Source organism: Hemitrygon akajei, chromosome 3, assembly GCF_048418815.1.
Source record: "Hemitrygon akajei chromosome 3, sHemAka1.3, whole genome shotgun sequence".
In the NCBI taxonomy this organism is placed as follows: domain Eukaryota; kingdom Metazoa; phylum Chordata; class Chondrichthyes; order Myliobatiformes; family Dasyatidae; genus Hemitrygon; species Hemitrygon akajei.
The window spans coordinates 44,725,338-44,745,539 of NC_133126.1; the positions used below are offsets into that span (position 1 = coordinate 44,725,338).

At 38.9% G+C, this 20,202-nt stretch overlaps 1 protein-coding gene across 6 annotated transcripts in view; it reads left to right on the forward strand.

Annotated features, from left to right (window-relative positions):
• Positions 1 to 1,928: 1,928 nt before the first annotated feature.
• Positions 1,929 to 20,202, forward strand: part of mark3a (MAP/microtubule affinity-regulating kinase 3a) — a 169,197-nt gene continuing 150,923 nt past the window's right edge. For 2 of the 6 annotated variants that reach the window (XM_073039736.1, XM_073039735.1), the window contains exons 1-3: positions 1,934 to 2,586; positions 7,310 to 7,504; positions 13,682 to 13,735. In XM_073039736.1, the coding sequence (XP_072895837.1) occupies positions 2,536 to 2,586; positions 7,310 to 7,504; positions 13,682 to 13,735 (300 nt within the window). In that variant the 5' untranslated portion in view covers positions 1,934 to 2,535. Of the gene's footprint in view, positions 2,587 to 7,309; positions 7,505 to 13,681; positions 13,736 to 14,621; positions 18,525 to 20,202 lie in introns of those variants that run through there. The other 4 variants (XM_073039729.1, XM_073039730.1, XM_073039734.1 and 1 more) reach the window with 3 other exon arrangements.

The window sequence follows — 20,202 nt, forward strand, 5'->3', positions numbered from 1 at the left end:
TTGTAGAATGCCTTGGGATTTTCCTTAATCCTGTTCGCCAAGGTCTTCTCATGGCCCCTTCTGGCTCTCCTAATTTCCTTTTGGAGATCAGTTCATCTTCTACTCACTGAACTATTCACAGTAACAAAATTTTGAGCAGGGGTGCCCAAACTTTTGCATGCCACTGTAATATAGAAGTTACATTACCTAGTTGGAATGTGTATTGCGTATTGAAGGAGTTACCACTAGGACCTCTATTGTTTGTAATTTACATCAGTGACATGGATTCAGTCTCACTGTGAGCTGGTAACATTTTCAAATGATACAAATCTAGGAGAGGCAAACCCACTGAGGTGATGTACACATTCTGAAGGCAATTTATTCCAGTCAAGTATACAGTGAGAAACAAAAAAAAATTACATACCTTATGAACAGCATTGAAATCTTTAAGAATAATTAAAGATAAGGTCACATCATATTACATCTAAGTGGCCTCCAACGTGATGGCGTCAACATCCATTTTCCCTTCCAGTAACATTTTCCCATCCCCTTCCCTCTTCTTCTACTCCCCACTCTGGCTCTTACCTCTTCTCCTTACCGCCTATCATCTCCCCCCCCCCCCGCCCCTCATTCACCCCTTTCTCCCATGGTCCATTCATCTCTCCTATCAGATTCCTTCTTCTCCAGACCTTTACCTTTCCCCTCCACCTGACTTCACCTATCTTTCTAGCTAGTTGTGCTTCCTTTCTCCCCCACCTTTTTATTCTGGCATTTGCCCCCTTCCTTTTCAGTTTTGAAGATGTGGCTTGGCCCGAAATGTTGATTGTTTATTTATTTCCATAGGCACTGTCTCACCTGCTAAATTCGTCCAGCATTTTGTGTGCATTGCTCTAGATTTCCAGCAGCTGCAGAATATCTCATGTTAGAGATTCCAGCAGCCCTTTGTTGCCTCCACCTATCACCTCCAGCCTCTGTCAATATTACCACTTTCTCTCCTCCATCTGCCTATTACTTTTGCTCCTCCTTTCTATCTTTCAGTCCAAATGAAGGTCTCAATCCTAAACACCGACTATCAGTTTCCCTGCATAGAAGCAGCCTGACCCGTAGAGTTCCTCGAGCAGTTTGTTTTGCTTTGCTCCAAATTCTAGCATCTGCAGTCTCTTGTGTCCTACATTAGATTATTGTTCATATCCCCAAGACCCATCTTTTCTACCTGCTAATACAATGTTCTCCGACTATGATGATACTGCCTTCTTCCCTTGGGCATATATTATTGCTAGATGAAGGCACAAAATAAATGCGAGTTATTACTAGAGGCAATGTGAGAAAGAACCGCACGGATGTCCAAGTATGAATATTTGCTTTTAAATGTTAACACGTACCTTAAAAATTACCTAGATATTGAAATATTAAACTTTACAGTAGATTCGAACAATTTCATCCTGAGTTTTATCAACTTTAAAACATTACTGAGACTAGGAAAGAGTTGACATAATTGGTCACACTAATAATTTATATGGTATTATAAACTAAAAACGCAGATCAAGCTGAGGGCAGAGCGATGACCTGATTGGTTATACTACGCCTTTAAACAAATACCCGTATTTCCCTGTAATTGGGTCTATCGTTTGTTCAGACCATGCACTGAATCGACAGCCAGTTTAATTCAACGACTAATGTTAACTACGAGACCCCTTTCCCTGGCAAGCCGGTGCACTGTATTTGTAAATTCGCCCACCGGTGGTCCAAAGGTCTAGGGTAGTCAGGTCTATTATGTCGCCAGATTTCTTGGAGACACGTTACTTCGGCTGATCGTGTACCGTGAAGCCGCCTGTCACACTGTGGCGCGGCAGCAACCTCTCACCTGCTTCTCCCGGTGCCATTAAACCTCCAGCCGCCGCTTCCGCTCCCACCAATGGGTGGGAAGGCGGCGGGTGACGCGCTTCCTGCCGCTGCCCTGGGCTTGGCGATCAGTCTGGGAGAGCGGGGCAGCCATTTTCACGAGACCCTCTCTCTCTCTTTCCCCCTCCCCTTCCCCCTCCCCACCCACCCGACAGCCCGCGCCTCTCCGGCCGCCCTCTGGCACCGTTCGCTCCCCGCGGCCTCCATGTTTGGCGAGCGAGAAGCCGAGTTTGGATCGTCACGTCTTTCGTGTCCGGAGCCGGGAAACTGTGCGCGCTGGCCGCTGAGCGTTCGCCCCGCTGAAGCCGGGCCTTGTTATTGAGGCTGACAAGACAGCGGGTTTACCTTGGTGCAGCAGGCTCTGGATATAGACCTCAGCAGTCGGGAGCCTTTGAAAAATAATTGCACTAGAACATTTCTTAATCTCCTAGCACATTATTTAGATGTTAAAATGTGGACGGCTCTAAAGGGTGTTTGACTTCGCCAGGTGTGTGCTTGTTAAAGGCTGCTGGATGTCACACAGTATAAAATACAATCAGTGGAGCCGGCTTAAGTGAAAGCCCGCTGTTTGTGAACATTTCGCTACTCATGCTGTGTTGAATCGAGTCTTCTACAATTACTTCGGTGCTAAATTGCAACTAGAAGAAAAACAAAATGTCTACTCGAACGCCATTACCTACAGTGAATGAACGCGAAACAGAACATGTAAGTAATTTTTCATAGAGTCAAAGACGCTGCAAAGTGGAACAGGAATATTGTAGAACCTGTGAACGTGAGTGTAAATGCCCTACTTGGCCTTGGCCACGTATGCCTTGGAGATATTATAAATAACATGCTTGTAAGCTGGAATTTATGCTTGAAGTTGGGGTTTTGAAAATACATTCAACGTGATGTTTGAATGTTTATTTAACTAGTCCACATCCCCACACCCCTATTCCCTCCACCTTTGTCAGGTTTTGGGGAGTTGGCAGGTGTCAATGTATGTCACACAGGCGTTGGATTTGATAATTAGTTGTTTAGTTCATCAAGTATCAGTAAGTTCCGCTTTATAGAATCCATGTTGTAAAGTATAAATTGAAATCAGGTCATTAAGACATCACCTCAAAAATTGATGTGGTTTCAGAATAATCCATTTAAAAATGAACGTTTGTCAGGAAGCAGTATTTTCAAAGAGAATTTTGCAGCGGGAGTTCATCTTTATGGTATGACATACGTTACACATACACTACATAAAGCGGGTACTAATAATGGTCAAGACACTCAAAATTAATGATAATTTAATTCATCTGCTTTATTGTTATTGCTAATTTGCTTTCAAGTGTTAGTGGATTTGGCTGGAGTTGTAGAAAACAAAACCATTATTTGGATATCCTGAACATGTATAATGATAGTTTAAGTGATCCAATATGAGGCTCAGTAAAGTGAGTTTCTTCATACACATTCTGGAAATCTGAAATTAAAATTTAAAACAATGGGAAAATTCAGTAAATTGGACAACTGTTATAGCAGGATCACAGAGATCAAGTTTCAGAACAATGATATTTTGTTGTGAAAGGTAATCCAGCTCTGTTCCCCTCTCCATGGATGCTCTTTAGTTTTAGTATTTCCGACGTTTTCTGTTATGGTTTCAGATTTTGAATGTGTTAGTGATTAGGTCCCATTTTCAAGGTTAGAGCTAGTTGGCTAATTATTTCAATAAGTATAATCAGGAGCAAAATTAGAATCTGATTTATTATCATGTATAGAAACATAGAAAGCCTACAGCATAATACAGCCCCTTTGGCCCACAAATTTGTGCCGAACATGCCCCTACCTTAGAAATTACTAGACTTACCCGTAGGCCTCTATTTTTCTAAGCTCCATGTACCTATCCAAAAGCCTCTTAAAAGACCCTATCGTATCCGCCTCCATCACCGTTGCAGGCAGGTCATTCCATGAACTCTTATGTTATGTGAAATTTGTTGATTTGATTAATTATCTAATATATGAAAAGAAGAATAATGTTTGCAATGGTCTGCTCCAATTGTTTAAAAAGAAAACAGACTAATTAAAGACTTTGTTCTTCCAAATTTTCTGGTTGATAGAATATTAAGGATGTAATAAGTTGACTATACAAATGCATATGTATCTTTTTAGACAGTTTCTCAGGATTGATGACAACTTGCTTCTAACCCAGGTTTATGGACTCCAAAGTAACTAATGAGACCAATTTAGGTATCACAGATTCTTTCACTGATGGGATAGACTGGTTCTTGACAGAAAATTAATTATTTTTAAAGAATCACTTTCTTTTCTGGCATCTCATTTTCACAATTTGTTCCCACAAATAGCAATGTGATTACCTACTGAGTTAATACAATTACCGTACTCTGAGATGAATACCTTCAAGAAGTTCAATAAAATCCACAACCTCTGGGAGACAGGTTCCTGAATGAAGAATACATGTCTATTCTGGTGGCAATTTGAGAGACATTTACTGTTGCTTAAATGATATAGTTGATAAATTAATATTAACTTCTCATGTAATGTGAGAAATGCACATTTTGTAAGAAGTATATTGTTCTTGTATTCCATTGAGCCACTTCTGCAAGGTTTGAGAAATGTCTGTTGATTTTGGCGTCAAAGCACTTGGTGTTGCCTATTTGCCCACTTTCTCAAGTCATAGAGAAGTACAGCACAGAAACAGGCCTTTCGGCCCATCTAGTCCATGCCAAAACTATTTAAACTGCCTACTCCCATTGACCTACACTAGTACCATAATCCTCCATACCCCTACCACCCTTGTACCTATCCAAAATTCACTTAAGCATTGAAATTGAGCTTGTGTGGCACTTATGCTGGCAGCTTCTTCACAACCCTCTGAGTGAAGAAGTTTCCTCTCATGTTTGGGCTCCCATTTAAAGTGGACCCAAAAGACAACCTTGGTCTCCCTAGCCCATTCCACAGAAGGTTGTGTAAGCAGCATTTTGGGAAAGGACATTGTTCACATGACTGGTTTACTGGAGGCCCTTTGCCAGTGTGCTTGGGATTCATTAATAACTGAACAGTCAAAAGCCATAGGTTTTAACATCACATCTGAATAACTAACACCACAGTACATCTCCCCTCATGAAGGAGAGGTTGAATCCTCAACTTAGTAACTTATTGGGGGAGGAAAGACGAGGGCACAAATTGTCTAAAATACTAAATCACATCACTTATTTCTTATTAACAGTTGAATACTTCCATTGCAAAAAGCCTGGAGGTGAAGAAACAAGTCCATTTTAGCTGTAGTACCTAATGTGAAGAGACGATCAGAAGAATTAAAAACAAGGAAATTGGAAGAAAATCCACTAAAACAGTCAAGAAATATACTTCCACAATTTAATCTGGACATCTCATACAAAAAGGGAGGAATATGACAAAGAGAGTGATTGTGTTAGAGGATCTTATTAGGGATGACAAGTGTTTCTGTGGCTGCAAAAAAAGACTCCAAATGTTTCACAGGCTAACGATGTTTCAGAGCACCTACAGGATCTCGAAGGGCAAGGGTGAATGAATGCCTAGTGGTCTGGATAGATGTTGGTACTGATGAGGTAGGCAGAGGAAAGGATGAAGTCCTGAAACCTAGTTTAGCGAGCAGGTAGCAGTTTAAAGAGCAGAACCTCAAAGACTGTAAGCTCTGGAGTTCTTTTGGTACCACAGACTAGACTTTATGTTCCTAGATCACTGGGACCATTTCAGGAAAGTGGGACCGGAGGGACAGATTGCGCCTGATGACCAGCATCCTAGTGGTGGGGTTTGCTTGTGCTACTGGGGAAAGTTTAAATTGAGTTGGCAGGACAGTGGGGCTCAAAGTAAATATTCAGACTATCCTAGCTTTTTCTCCTCTTGGTGATTGCATCCAGTAAGCAAAATAAGCAGGTAAATTCACATGCTGAGAATTCAAAACTAAATTGCAGCCATTTTAGTATGAGGAATCTAATTAGCATTGTAGAGGAACTTCAATAAACACATGGGACTATAGCACTTTCCTTGAGAAGTCTAGATTTTTCTAGTCCCAGCTTCTTATATATTCCTGATTTTTGCCATTCCGCTATCAGCATTTATTCATCCAGATGCAGAGGACCAAAACTCTGGAATTCTTTTGCTTTTTTTGCATTAAAATGATTCTTAAAAACTTGCTGTTTGACCAAACTTTCATCCAAATGTTGGCTTATAGGGCTCTGAGACAATTTTTAGTTGGTAGACCCTTGTAAAACATCTTGAGAAATTATGCTATGCTGTAGGTGTTGTTCTACATATATGTTATGACTAGCTCAAACTGGAAGAGGAGCTTTTAAGATGGTATTGAGAGAGTCAAAGCTTTGCATTAGGAGTACGGATAAGTCCTCCTGAAGTAAATGGCTAAAGGAGTGCATCACTCACCCCATCAGCTATCACCTATGATCCCAGAGTAACCTCATTAGGCACCTCGCAACTGCAAAATTCGGTTGGGAATAAGTCATCCTTGATCCCAAGAATTGCCTGAAAGACACATTTTACATTTATATGTCGCCTAATTATATCCACTGGTCACCCAAAGGAATGTTTTTAAAATGAGGCCACTATTGCAGCAAATGTAATTGATCACAGGAGATATTTTAATGATAAAATGTTAGTGGTAAATTTAATCAATTAAGTGATATATTTTATGATTGCAAAATTATACTTGAAGGCCTTAAAGTTTTGTCTTTTAAAACGTATTATATAAATAAATCTGAGTAATAACCAGTAAAGCCATTCATCTGGTTTGGTAGTCTCCACTTTGAGTTTACTGGGTGGCTTATTCTATTCATGAATATATTTAATCCTCACTGCTTGCTAAAACTTAATACTTCCATTCTTTCTCCAAGCCTCCTATTAATTTTAGATCTACATAATATCATTGTCCTGAATCTGGAACTAAAACAGATATGCTGGAATAACATTTTGGTCAAAAGCGCTTCATCAGAAGTTCCTATGAAGAGTGTTTGGCCTGAAATGTTAACCAGTTTATCTTTCCACATTTGCTGCTTGACTAGCTGAGTTCTTCCAGGATCTCTAGTATTGTTTTAAACTCTGATACTTTAATGCTGTTATGGACTGAACCTCAGAAACTTTTACTGAGACTTTTAACCTTAACCATCACTCAGTGTTTAAATATTGCCATAAACTTTTTCCTGGTTTCTTTAGATTTTGCTTTTGCCCCATATTACATGTATTTTAAATTGCTCCATGTCTGTAGAGCACAAAAGCTCGACTTTAGACATGTTAACCTGAGGTGAGGTTTGTTGCATTAAAATGCATTGATTTCAAGGGATATCTATCAATAGTGGAATGTGTATGTGTGTAAAATATATATACACTTTGATCATGAAATGGATTTGTAGCTGTTAAGATATTAATATCTTTGTATACTCCATTTCAGCACACTTCACATATGGATGGCCGTTCAGAAGTTCCTTCTCGGTCAGCCCGCTCTGGGGGAGCACGATGCCGTAATTCGATTACGTGTTGTGCTGATGAACAGCCACACATAGGAAATTATAGGCTTTTGAAAACTATAGGCAAGGGAAACTTTGCCAAGGTAAAGCTGGCTCGACACATCCTCACTGGAAGAGAGGTAAATTAATATGCAAAATTATTTATTCTTTCATTTGTTCATATGTTTGAATTGTGACCTAATGATCTGAAGTCAACACGAAAAAATGTAATGGTACGTGTAGCTTTTTCTGAAAATTGCAGCTGTCTGTATTCTAGCATGAAAACATAGGATGCGGAAAATACCAGCAGTTTAGGCGTCATCCGTGGAGAGTAAAATAGGGTGAATGGTTCAGCTCAGTGACCGTTGGTCAGAACTGAGGAAAATTTGGAAAATAAATTAATGGAGAATGTGTGGAGCAGGTTAAGACCTACAAGTATCTGGGAGTACAGTTAGACGAGAAGCTTAACTGGACTGCCAACACAGATGCCTTGTGCAGGAAGGCACAGAGTCGAATATACTTCCTAAGAAGGTTGGCGTCATTCAATGTCTGTAGTGAGATGCTGAAGATGTTCTATAGGTCAGTTGTGGAGAGTGCCCTCTTCTTTGTGGTGGCGTGTTGGGGAGGAAGCATTAAGAAGAGGGACGCCTCACGTCTTAATAAGCTGGTAAGGAAGGCGGGCTCTGTCGTGGGCAAAGTACTGGAGAGTTTAACATCGGTAGCTGAGCGAAGGGCGCTGAGTAGGCTACGATCAATTATGGATAACTCTGAACATCCTCTACATAGCACCATCCAGAGACAGAGAAGCAGTTTCAGCAACAGGTTACTATCGATGCAATGCTCCTCAGACAGGATGAAGAGGTCAATACTCCCCAATGCCATTAGGCTTTACAATTCTACCGCCAGGACTTAAGAACTTTTTAAAAGCTATTATTAATGCTTTTTGAGATGGTGATTTAGATGCATATCATTTTTTTACTGAGTTAAGTATTGTATGTAATTAGTTTTGCTACAACAAGTGTATGGGACATTGGAAAAAAAGTTGAATTTCCCCATGGGGATGAATAAAATATCTATCTATCTATCTAAATATGATTTAATTTGCAGAGAGAGGAGCGGGTGGAGAAGGAATGTCTATGATAGGGTGGAGTCAAAGAGAGACTGAATGACTAAAGCTTTTATTGCGAGTGTTGACCAAAATGATTGATAAAAGCTAGCTTATTTTAGATTATTTGCCTACTGGGGATGCAAGTAAATAAAGAGGAGAGGGGGGAAATAAACAAAACCTGCAGTACAGTACAAAATACAACAAGCAAAGCATTGTAGATGTTGAAAAGCTGAAATATAGATCAAATTTTGAAGTAGGTTTATTACCATTGTTTTAAATGGTATGAAATTTGATTTTCAGCAGCAGTGTCATGAAAATATATAAAATTACTATAAGCTAGAGAATAGTGCAAAAAGAAAGGAATAATGAGGTTCACAGGTTCATGTACCATTCAGAAATCTGATGACAAAAGGAAAGAGGTTGTTTCTGAATCATTGAGTGCGGGTCTTCAAGCTCCTGAACCAACTCTGTGACTGTTGTACTCCGAAGACGGTATGTCCTAGATGGTGAGGGTGCTTAGTGATGGATGCTGTCTTGTGACACTGGCTCTTGGAGACGTCCTGGATGGTGGGATGGGCTGTGCCCATGAAGGAACTGGCTGTTTCTACATCTCTCTGCAGCTCCTTGTAATATTGTGCATTGGAGATGCCATATCAGGTGGTGATGCAGCCTGAATGGTCTCTACTGTACATCTGCAGAGTCTTTGATGTACCAAATCTCCTCAAACTCCCAATGAAGTAGAGGATTAGTACATGTTCTTCCAACTTCCCCTTCTTGAAGTCTAAAATTAACTTCTTGGTCGATGTTGCTATACAGTGACTAGGAATAGTTTGCACATTGGCCATAATCTGATTGGAAAGGAAAAACAAGGTACTGATTTAGGTCTGTGATTACTGGTATTCTACAGACATCGGTACTGGGACCTCTGCTGTTTGTGATGTATGTACAGTGACCTGGATGAAAATGTAGATGGGTGGGTTAGGAACTTTGCGGATGATATGAAGATTAATGGCATTGTGGATATTGTAGTAGACTTGCAAAGAATATAGTGGGATATAGATCAGTTGCAGATATGGGTGGAGAAATGGCAGATAGGGTTTAGCCCTGCCAATTATGAAGTATTGTACCTTGAGTCAAATTTAAAGAGACAATAGACTGAAAGGATCTAGAGCTTTCCCAGCGTTTATGACAAATAACTCTTTTTGAGCTTCAAGTTGGGTATAAGTATTGACTATAACCAACATTATAATCTCTGAAGAAGATGGCAGAGTTTGTCATTTAAAAAAAAAAATTGGTTATAATCGATACCTGTACCCGCCTTGAGGCCCAAAAAGGTTTATTAGACAGTAGACTGTTAAGGGCAAGGCTCTTATCGAGGTGTAGAATTAAAAAAGTTCAAATGAGTCTTGAACTTGCAGTTGGTTTCTCCAATTTTGGAAGGGCAACAGTACATTATGTTGAAATAGTTACTAGTGAAACACAAGCCTGAAACAATATTGTTTTATTTTTTCTCTCTATTTGCCTGTTGTGCTGAGTATTTACAGCATTCTTTCTTGTTTCAGGTTTCTGGCATCTGCAGTATTCAATTGTGATTAGAAAGCTTTCATTCTCTCATATAGTGGCTCCACTATATGTCATTCACTCTCTGGGTCTCCACCCTTCTACTGACATTTCTTTTGATCTTTCTGCTTCTCTGCAACTTAAAGCTTGTGTATTTCTAGCTTTTCCTGTTTTTATTTGACCTGAAATCATAATTCTCTCATTCCGCTTGACTTGTTGACTAGTGTTCTAATATTTTCTGATGGCTCTTGACTTTCCAAGAAAGTACACACAAAACATCTCCCATTATGGAGTATTGGAAATAAACATATGGAATTGAAGAAGTCATCTTCAAATATATTTTTATTTGCACTGCATAAAATCAATATTGAGAGGCTGAGGTTAAATATTCATTTGTTCTCTCTCTTAATTCAGCAGCAAAATATTCTGTGCAATCTACTCTTAACTTCATGTGCCCCATCTGACTACTTTCTTCCCTTTTTGGATTTCTGTTCTCTTGGGATATGCTAGCATCAAACATCCTGTACAAGTCCACAGATTCTCATAGCTATTGTGATAATACTTCCCACATTGCCATCTGTAAGGATTTCATTTCATATTCTCTGTTCTTGTGATGCATTTACTTGGGCAATAAAGATATATGTTCAGGTATCTGTAATGCTTTCCTTTTACTGAGCCATGGCTTTCCCTTCCTATAGTGGCTGCAGCCCTAGACTGCATCTTGCCTGTTTCCCAAAATTCTCCTCCTGAATGGAGCAAGAACAGTTTCCCTGTTTCTCATCATCTCCCAAGCAATCTCAGCATTCAGTGAATCATCCTTTGCAGTTTTTATCAGCTCCAGCAGGATTACAGCACCAGACACGTTCTTCTTATGTCCCCTTTCAGCATTTTGAAGGGATCATTCATTTCACTACCTGGTTTAATTTTCCATTGTCTCCAATCACTCCTCCTCTTGTGGTACTTGCACCACAGTTTTCATGTCTTCCTATTCCAGCATCAAGTGACCAAGCAATAGAGTGAAGCAGTAATTCACTTGCCTTTCTTCCAATCTAGAGACAAGATTTATGAACATTTGAAGAAGTATAGTCTGATTAGGGATGGTCAGCATGGCTTTGTGAAAGGTTGTGTCTCATGAGCCTGATTGAATTTGAGGCAGTGACAAAACAAATTGAAGTTAAGAGTAGTGTACATGGATTTTAGCAAAGTGTTTGACAAGTTCTAACTGGAAGGCTTGTTCAGAAAGTCAGGAGGCATGCTATCCAGGGGAACTTGGTTTGTGTTGATTCAGAATTGGCTTGCCCCAGAAGGCAAAGGTTGGTAGTATTCTGATTGAAGTTGCTGACCAGTGGTGTTCCTCAGGGATCTATTTTGTGACTCCTGATCTTTGTCATTTTTATAAATGACTTGTTTGAGGAAGTGGAAGGTGGGTTAGTAAGTTTGCAAATGATGAGAAGGTTGCTTGTTTTGTAGGTAGTGTAGAAGGTTGTCATAGGTAACAGTGGGATAGGATGCAGAACTGGTTTAAGAAGTGGCAAGTGGTGGCAGAAGGATCTGGGGTCCATGTACATAGATCCTTAGAAGTTGCCACACAAGTTAATAGAATGATTAAGAAAGTGTATGGTGTGTTGGCCTTCATTACTTGGGCGAGTGAGTTCAAGAGTCAGGAGGTAATGTTGCAGCTTTATAAAACTTTGGTTAGATCACACTTGGAGTATTGTGTTCAGTTTCTGGTCACCTCATTATAGGAAGGATGTGGAAGCTTTAGAGAAGGTATAGAGGAGACTTACTAGGATGCTATCTGGATTAGGGCACATATGTTTTACGAGGATAGGTTGTGAGCTAGGGCTTTTATCTTTGGAGTGAAGAAGGATGAGAGGTACCTTGATAGAAGTGTAAAAGGTATACTTAGTGATCAGCTAGTGCCTATTTTCCAGGTCAGCAATGACTAATATGAGAGGGCATAATTTTAAGGTGATGGGAGGAAAGTATGATGGGGTGATGTCAGAGGTAGATTTTCTACAGAGTGGTAAATGCATGGAACATACTGCTAGGGGTGATGGTAGAGACAGATACATGAAGGACATTTAAGACACATGGGTGAAAGAAAAATGGAAGGTTCAGTTGATGTTTGGAGTAGGTAAAAAGATTGGCATACATAATAGGGTGAAGGGCCTATAATGTGCTGTACTATTCTATGTTCTAGCTTACTGTGTTCAGTGTGGTCTTAACGTTGGAGAAATCAAATGCAACTTTGTAGAGCTTCTTCTTTCAGTCTACAGGTTACCATGTACTTGAATTTCTAGTCCCATTTCTACTGCCACTTTGCCCTATCAGTGTTCAGCCTCCTGCTTTCTTATGAGAGTTCTCTATTTGAGGGACAAATCCTCATTTCTTTTCATCTAGGTATGTTACAGCCTTCTGGACTCAATGTCAAATTTTCTGACTGTTGGTAATTTGTTCTTTTTGTCTATCACTTTTTTGCCTGTATCATCTGGCTATTTTTGCCAATAATCCAGCTATTACTTTGCTCAGATTTTGTTTCTGTTGGTATTGTTTGGTCTGCTGGCATATCCCACATATTTGCTAATAATAGCATTTAGCAATCAAAAAGTATCATCTAATCTAATCCAAATGCCACATTACCATATCAGAGAGATTCCCTTTATTCTGCACGTTCCTCAGCTACTAAAATCTACCTTGCTTTCTCCCTTTCCTGGTTATGATGAGGGGTCTCAACTTATTTCTCTTTCTGTGGATGCTGCTTAACCTCCATAATTATGGATGTTCAGTTTAGATTTCCAATATGTGTGAATTTTTGATTTTCATTAGTAGAGTGCAAGTATGAGGAAGGTATTTTATTATCCATTACCAGCAATGTGTGTTAAAAGTAGTAACTGCTTTCAATCATTGTGTGGTTAAAATGTATTTACGTTTATATATAACAGCTTTATAACAAAAACAATTGTATATATTTTCATGATAATGGTTGAAGTGGAAATTGAGCATTTAAGTTTAACTTGAATGTGAAAATAAAGGGAACAAAACTGATAATGTTTCCTTACATCGAGGTTAAATGGCATTGTGTACTAGTGTTTCCTGTTGTTACCTATGTAGTTCACAAGTGCTGATAATGGAGTTACAGCTTTTCTGTAAAATGATGTTGTCTAAATATATCACAAAACTTTGGTATAATTTGTAAATTGGAATACTTTTGTTCGAGTATTGATTCCCACTCTAGGTGTTTATTTTGTGTGCAATACTTTAAATGTATCTGCATTTAATTTAGTGCTGTAATTAATTATTTCTTTATGAACTAACTAATTCTATTCTCTTTTAGATATTTTGTGCTATTGTCAATTATCACTACACATCCTTGTTTGATACCCTTTATTGAATTAAAATTGCAATATGGCATAGTAATGTTACTACTTCCTGCTGTTATAAATTTAATAGTTGTTACTTGAAAGATCAATTTGTTTCATCTGAATTAAAATTTGGGTATTAAGTAGTTCATGAACATCAAAACATGTCTACATATTTCAAGACCGACAAAAAGATTTTATGCATTTTGATTTACATAGACTAGTCAAATAACTCTGGTTATTTTAAAAGAGGAGACTTTGCTCATTTCTAAATTTGGTTCTTCTAGGTTGCAATAAAAATTATCGACAAAACACAGCTGAATCCTACAAGTTTGCAAAAGGTAGGGAAGTTTAATTATTTTGGAAAGACTTGTTGGTTTAAATTCCCTTAGATCTGTTAGTACTTCAATATTTTATTGTGATTTGGTGTAAAGTGTGAATATAATTTGGTGCAGGGTGTAAATTTAGGTGAGTTTCAAAGTGTGAAACATGGTTGCTTAAGATAATCATTAAACTTTTTTTGCAATACATTATTTGGGGGGGTGGGGGGACAATAAAACCAAGATTGCTGCCTTCCAGCAGGTTACTATTGATATAAAACAATTAAAGTCATGGTGGGAAACGAATGTTTTCTGAAGGTTGAATATAGGAACTTGTTTGTTTCATTCCTGTATAGCTCATTATACAAGCAGAGAAATTTGAAACAGCCATTGAACCGTGGCTGTGCCCTTAAAACAAATCTAATGAAAATAGAAAGCCTTTGCCCTTACCTGAAATAGTAATATTCAGAAAGGCAAAAATCATCTGCTAAATTTAATTTTTAATGTGTTTTATTGTATGACTTACATATTTTCATCTGTTTTTGTAATTGCTTAGTATTTTGATCTATAACTTTATGTATTTGGGTGTTCAAACATGCAATATAATATTTCTAAAGGTTTAAGATTAAACCAAGTGGAACATTAGCCTAGAATTCTGTTTCCTTTACTATGGAGCTATCCAATAGGTCCCACTCTTTGGCTAAAAACCCTAAAACTCTAGGGTTTTAATTATTTTTCATTTAATTTTTATCCAATTTTCTTTCAAAAGTTATTATTGAATCAATTTCATCATCCTTTTAGATATTGCATTTCATGATTAATAAATGTTAAATCAGTACCTCTGGTTATAAATCCTTCTGCTACAAGAGACAGTTTCTAATTTACTCTAATTTGTTTGTGCTTTTAGACATTTCTACCATTACTTCTCCAGTCTATCACATAATTGAAGCCCCTTAACTCTTGAATCTATCTAGCAAATCATGAAAACGTGAAGCCCTGCTAAACTTCCTGGACTACCCAGAAATGAACATTAATATCTGGTTGAGGCTAAACAGTGTTTTATTAAAGATCATTGTAACTTTGTATTGTTTATTAATAAAAGCAGGGATTTTGTATGTTTTTTAAAGTGCCATTCTCAGCTTGCTTTCCCATCTTTAAGGATATTTGTGTACATATCTTGTTCTCAGTTTTTTTCTGCACCATCTTTAACATTGTGTCATTTTTCTATTGAATTTGCTCATTATTTCCTTCCTCTTTTCCATTAAACTTCCTAGTGTTGATTACCTTAACTGATCAAGATCTCCTTGTAATCTATGATAAGGCATTGGTAAGACTGTGCTTGGAATATGGTGAGCCCCTTATCTAAGACAGGATGTGATGTCATTGGTTCCAGAGAAGGCTTACAAGAATGATCCCAGGAATGAAAGGGTTAATATGAAGAGTGTTTGATGTCTCTAGGCCTGTGCTTGCTAGAATTTATAAGGGGGGGGGGGGGGGAGAGAATCTCATTGAAACCTATTGAATTTTGCAAAACCCAGATAGAGTGGACATGGGAAGGATTGTTCTTATAGTGGGGGAGTCCAGGAAGCTTATCACTCCTACTAGGGCAGAGGCTGCCAACTGCAACTTGCTGGAGTCCTCTGTCCTGGGCCAATCTTTCAGTTTATCCTTGGGTGTAGCCCATCTTTGAACATCCTTCCTCTCTTGGGGATGAGGTCTTTGGACCTTTTGTTGATGTTTCTGTAGCTCTGGGTTTTTATGTGATGGCGTTGCTAACACCATACTCTGCTCTCCTCCTTGCAGCTGGGCTTGGGACCAACCATGGCAGAATTACCAGAGGGCATAGTTTTAGAATACAAGAATGTCCCTTTCGAGCAGAGATGAGGGTGGTGCATTGCTACAGAAGGCTGTAGAGGCCAGTTCATTGGGTGTATTTAAAGCAGTTCTTGATTAGGAAGGGTGTCTTGGGTTCAAGGAGAAGGCAGGAGAATTAGCTTTAGGAGGGTAATAAATCAACCATGATAGAATGGGAGAGTAGACTCAATGAGCTGAATGGCCTAATTCAGCTCCTACATCTTGTGGTCTTATCATTCTAACTATTAATAACACCTCTGAATTTCATGTCAACTGTTTGTTTACTGATTGGATGTGGGTGGATTTGTGAAACGAGCAAGCCCCTGACAGAGCTAATATGGTGTTAATGGGAAATGCTACATTTTGGGAGAAACAGCATTAGAAGGTGGGGGGTATGAATAAAATTCTACTAATTTTAACAGATTGATAAAGGACATTGACTTAATTTGAATATTCAGTTCCTTGATTTGCATATTTGAAGGTGGTAGATAGGAATCTTAGCGACACTTAAGTTGATTTCAGTCTGGTTTTGGAAAGTGTACAAAGGCTTACCAGATTGATATTGATAAGAACATTTTGTTTTTAGCAACAGGGTGTTTTCTTTCATGTTGAATGTACATCACAGATCATAGATTGAAATTATTGGTAAAAAAAATCTAGAAACATAGAAAACCTACAGCACATTACAGGCACTTCGGCCCACAAAGCTGTGCCAAACGTGTCCTTACCATAGAACTACCTAGGCTTACCCATAGCCTTCTATTTTTCTAAGCTTCTTGTACCCATCCAGGAGTCTCTTAAAAGACCCTATTGTTTCCATCTCCACCACTGCCATCGGCAGCCCATTCCACACACTCACCACATTTTGTGTTTTTAAAAAAAAAACTTACCCTTGACCTCTCCTTTATACCTGCTTTCAAGCACCTTAAAACTATGCCCTCTTGTGCTAGCAATTTCAGCTGGGGGGGGGAGGGAAATAGCCTCTCATTATCTTGTACACCTCTACCAGGTCACCTCTCATCCTCCTTCGCTCCAAGGAAAAAAGGCCAAGTTCACTCAACCTGTTCTCATTAGGCATGGTCCCTAATCCAGGCAACATCCTTGTAAATCTCCTCTGCACCCTTTCTATTGTTTCTACGTCCTTCCTGTAGCGAGGTGACCAGAACTGAGCGCAGTACTCCGAGTGGGGTCTGACCAGGGTCCTATCCAGCTGCAACATTACCTCTCGGCTCTTAAGCTCAATCCCATGATTGATGAAGGCCAATGCACCATATGCCTTCTTAATCACAGAGTCAACCTGCATAGCAGCTTTGAGTGTCCTATGGACTCTGACCCCAAGATCCCTCAGATCCTCCACACTGTCAAGAGTCTTACCATTGATGCTATATTCCGCCATCATATTTGACCTACCAAAATGAACTACCTCACACTTATCCGTGTTGAGCTCCATCTGCCACTTCTCTGCCCAGTTTTGCATCCTGTCAATGTCCCACTGTAACTTCTGACAGCCCTCCACACTGTCCACAACACCCCCAACCTTTGTCATCAGCAAATTTACTAACCTATCCCTCCACTACTTCATCCAGGTCATTTATAAAACTCACAAAGAGTAGGGGTCCCAGAACAGATCCCTGAGGGACACCACTGGTCACCAGCCTCCATGCAGAATATGACCTGTCTACAACCATTCTTTGCCTTTTGTGGGCAAGTCAGTTCTGGATCCACAAAGCAATGTTCCCTTGGATCCAATTCCTCCTTACTTTCTCAATAAGCCTTGCATGGGGTACCTTATCAAATGCCTTGCTAAAATCCATATCTATTACATATATGGCTCTACCTTCATCAATGTGTTTAGTCACATCCTCAAAAAATTCAATCAGCCTCATAAGGCACAACCTGCCTTTGATAAAGCCATGCTGACTACTCCTAATCATAGTATGCCTCTCCAAATTTTCATAAATCCTGCCTCTCAGGATCTTCTCCATCAACTTACCAACCACTGAAGTAAGACTCACTGGTCTACAATTTCCTGGGCTATCTCTACTCCCTTTCTTGAATAAGGGAACAACATCTGCAACCCTTCAATTCTCGGGAATCTCTCCCGTCCTCATTGATGATGCCAAGATCATCGCCAGAAGCTCAGCAATCTCCTCCCTTGCCTCCCACAGTAGCCTGGGGTACATCCCGTCCAGTCCTGGTGACTTATCCAACTTGATCCTTTCCAAAAGCTCCAGCACATCCTCTTCCTTAATATCTACATGCTCAAGCTTTTCAGTCCACTGCAAGTCATCCTTTTCTGTAGTGAATACTGAAGCAAGCTTTTCATTGAGTACCTGTGCTATCTCCTCCAGCTCCATACACACTTTTCCACTGTCACACTTGAGGGAAATAATTACTTTTTTGGTTCTTTAATACATTAATTGGAAAGGTGGTAAAATCAGATTTATAGGAGCTTTCAGATGGCAGTCAGACATGCATGTGAAGAGAACAAAATTGTCATGTTACTAAGTAAAGCTTTCAAAGAGCTGGCACACAGTTTCTATGCTGTAAGATCAAATGATGGTGTAGCTCTTTGCCTGGAAATACAATGTTATATCAGTTACTGAAAATCCTGGTAACTTAGGTCAAATTATTTGCTTGTATGGCACTTATGGTAGCTAAGAAGATATGGTAAAACAGGTAACCTCTTACCCCCTACCCCCATGTCATGGGAGGGCTTTGCATTCCTAGAAAATTATCTGTTTCACGATTTTCCACAATGTGAAGCTGTGTCACTTGCATGCAAGTGGAAAACACTTGTCAGGAGATGAAACATATACTTTTTTGCACAAATTCTGTAAGAGAAAATGTATTCCATATTTCAAATTTTTGGGTATTGTGAATTCCATTAAGGCAAATTTGTATTTCCTTAACATATGTAACATGGAGTTACTTCAAGTAAATCATTTAACACTAAGGAATTTAAGTTCAGTTGTTTTGATTAATTATATAAGGAAGGAAAACCTACGATGAATCTTAGATTTTTCTAGAAATCCGCTTGGTCCATTAATTTCCATTAAGGAAGGAAATCTGTGTTTCCTAGTACAGCCATTTTCAGCAATGTGATTGACTATAAATATCGTATATGAGGAATAGATGCAGGAACATATATTGCATTGAGTTCAAATGTGGCTAATGTGCACAAGAAGTAATTCAAACCTCCTCCAGAAATGCTCTTGCTTGCCTTCTCCAACAGAATTGATAGGAAATGATTAATCAACAGACTTGGGTACTATACTTGTAGACTTTTCTCACATAAATTGGAACTGGCTGTCATATGGAACCAAGCAACAAATTTAGAACCTATCAAATTGCCAAGTATTATTTTTGTTTGAAAATCTTGCAGTTTGGAAGCTTTCTTTGTTCATGAAGTCAGCTATACAAGATCTGGATAAAGTTTTTAAATTTAAGAAGTTTAAAAAATACATTGTTTTGTTAACTTCCCTGCAACATAATTTTAAAAATTAAAGGAAATGGTTCAAAAAATGCTGATATTTTTGAGACATTAATCACAACTATTCCATTCTTTACTTGGCACCATACTATAAGCATTGGTTAAAAATTGCAGTTTTTCCCTTTATGTTCATTCTTAGGGATTCTCTACTGTGATTGGCTGTTCAGTTAGCTTAGTGACATTTGATTTGCTGAATGTATTTGGATGCATTTGAACTGACACCTGATAGCAACAGGTGCTGGAAAAGAGGATGGTCTTCTCATCAAGGACATTCTTTTAACACCAACAGCAAGTACCATTGACCATAGGTTCACTGCCACAGTCTGAGCATATCATCTTGAAAGTATTTTCAGAATGTGTTCTCTAACAAAATGATCCACTACAACAAAATAAATCTGATTTCATGACTAATACAATGGAAGTTATCAGCAAAAAATAGATTTTACAGAGCATGTCATTTTTGGCAGAAGTAAACAATTTAAACTTTTCACAAGTTGAGAGGTTGAACAAAGTTGGATTGCTTTTATTGGTGTGTTGGTTGTTGAAGTGCACCCTGACAGAAGTTTATAAAATTGGGAGACATATTGATTAGTCTGTTTTCCCCAGGAAGGAAATGTCATGCTAGATGGTGTAGCTTTAAGGTGGGGAGGGGGGAATTTTAAAGAAGCTTTATAAGCAAGTATATTTACAGAGTGGTAGATGCTTGGAACGCAGTGTAAGGGAAGATAGTAGAAGCATGTGTGAACAGGCAGGGATACGGGCCATCTGCAGGCCGATGGGATTAGTTTCGGCCAACATGTGGATACCATAGGCATTGTGGGTTGTAGGGCCCATTCTTATGCCGTGCTTTATTTGTGTTAGGAAGTATTCTGGAGTTTTATGAATATAGATATTAATTTAAGCACAAACCCGTCTTCAGTTTGTAATGTAAATTGTAAGCATTAAATTGAAGTTAAAAGCACACTTTTGCTCAGTCTGTGCTCCACAGACTAAGAGATATGGTTTGCAAAATGATGACCATGAGACGTTTGCGTGTGCATCAGCCAAATGGTAAATCAATGGGGTTGAGTTTATTGGCTTGAATCAATCCATGGTTTGAGTAATGGGTTTAAGTAATACACATCATTGTCAACAAGTTCAA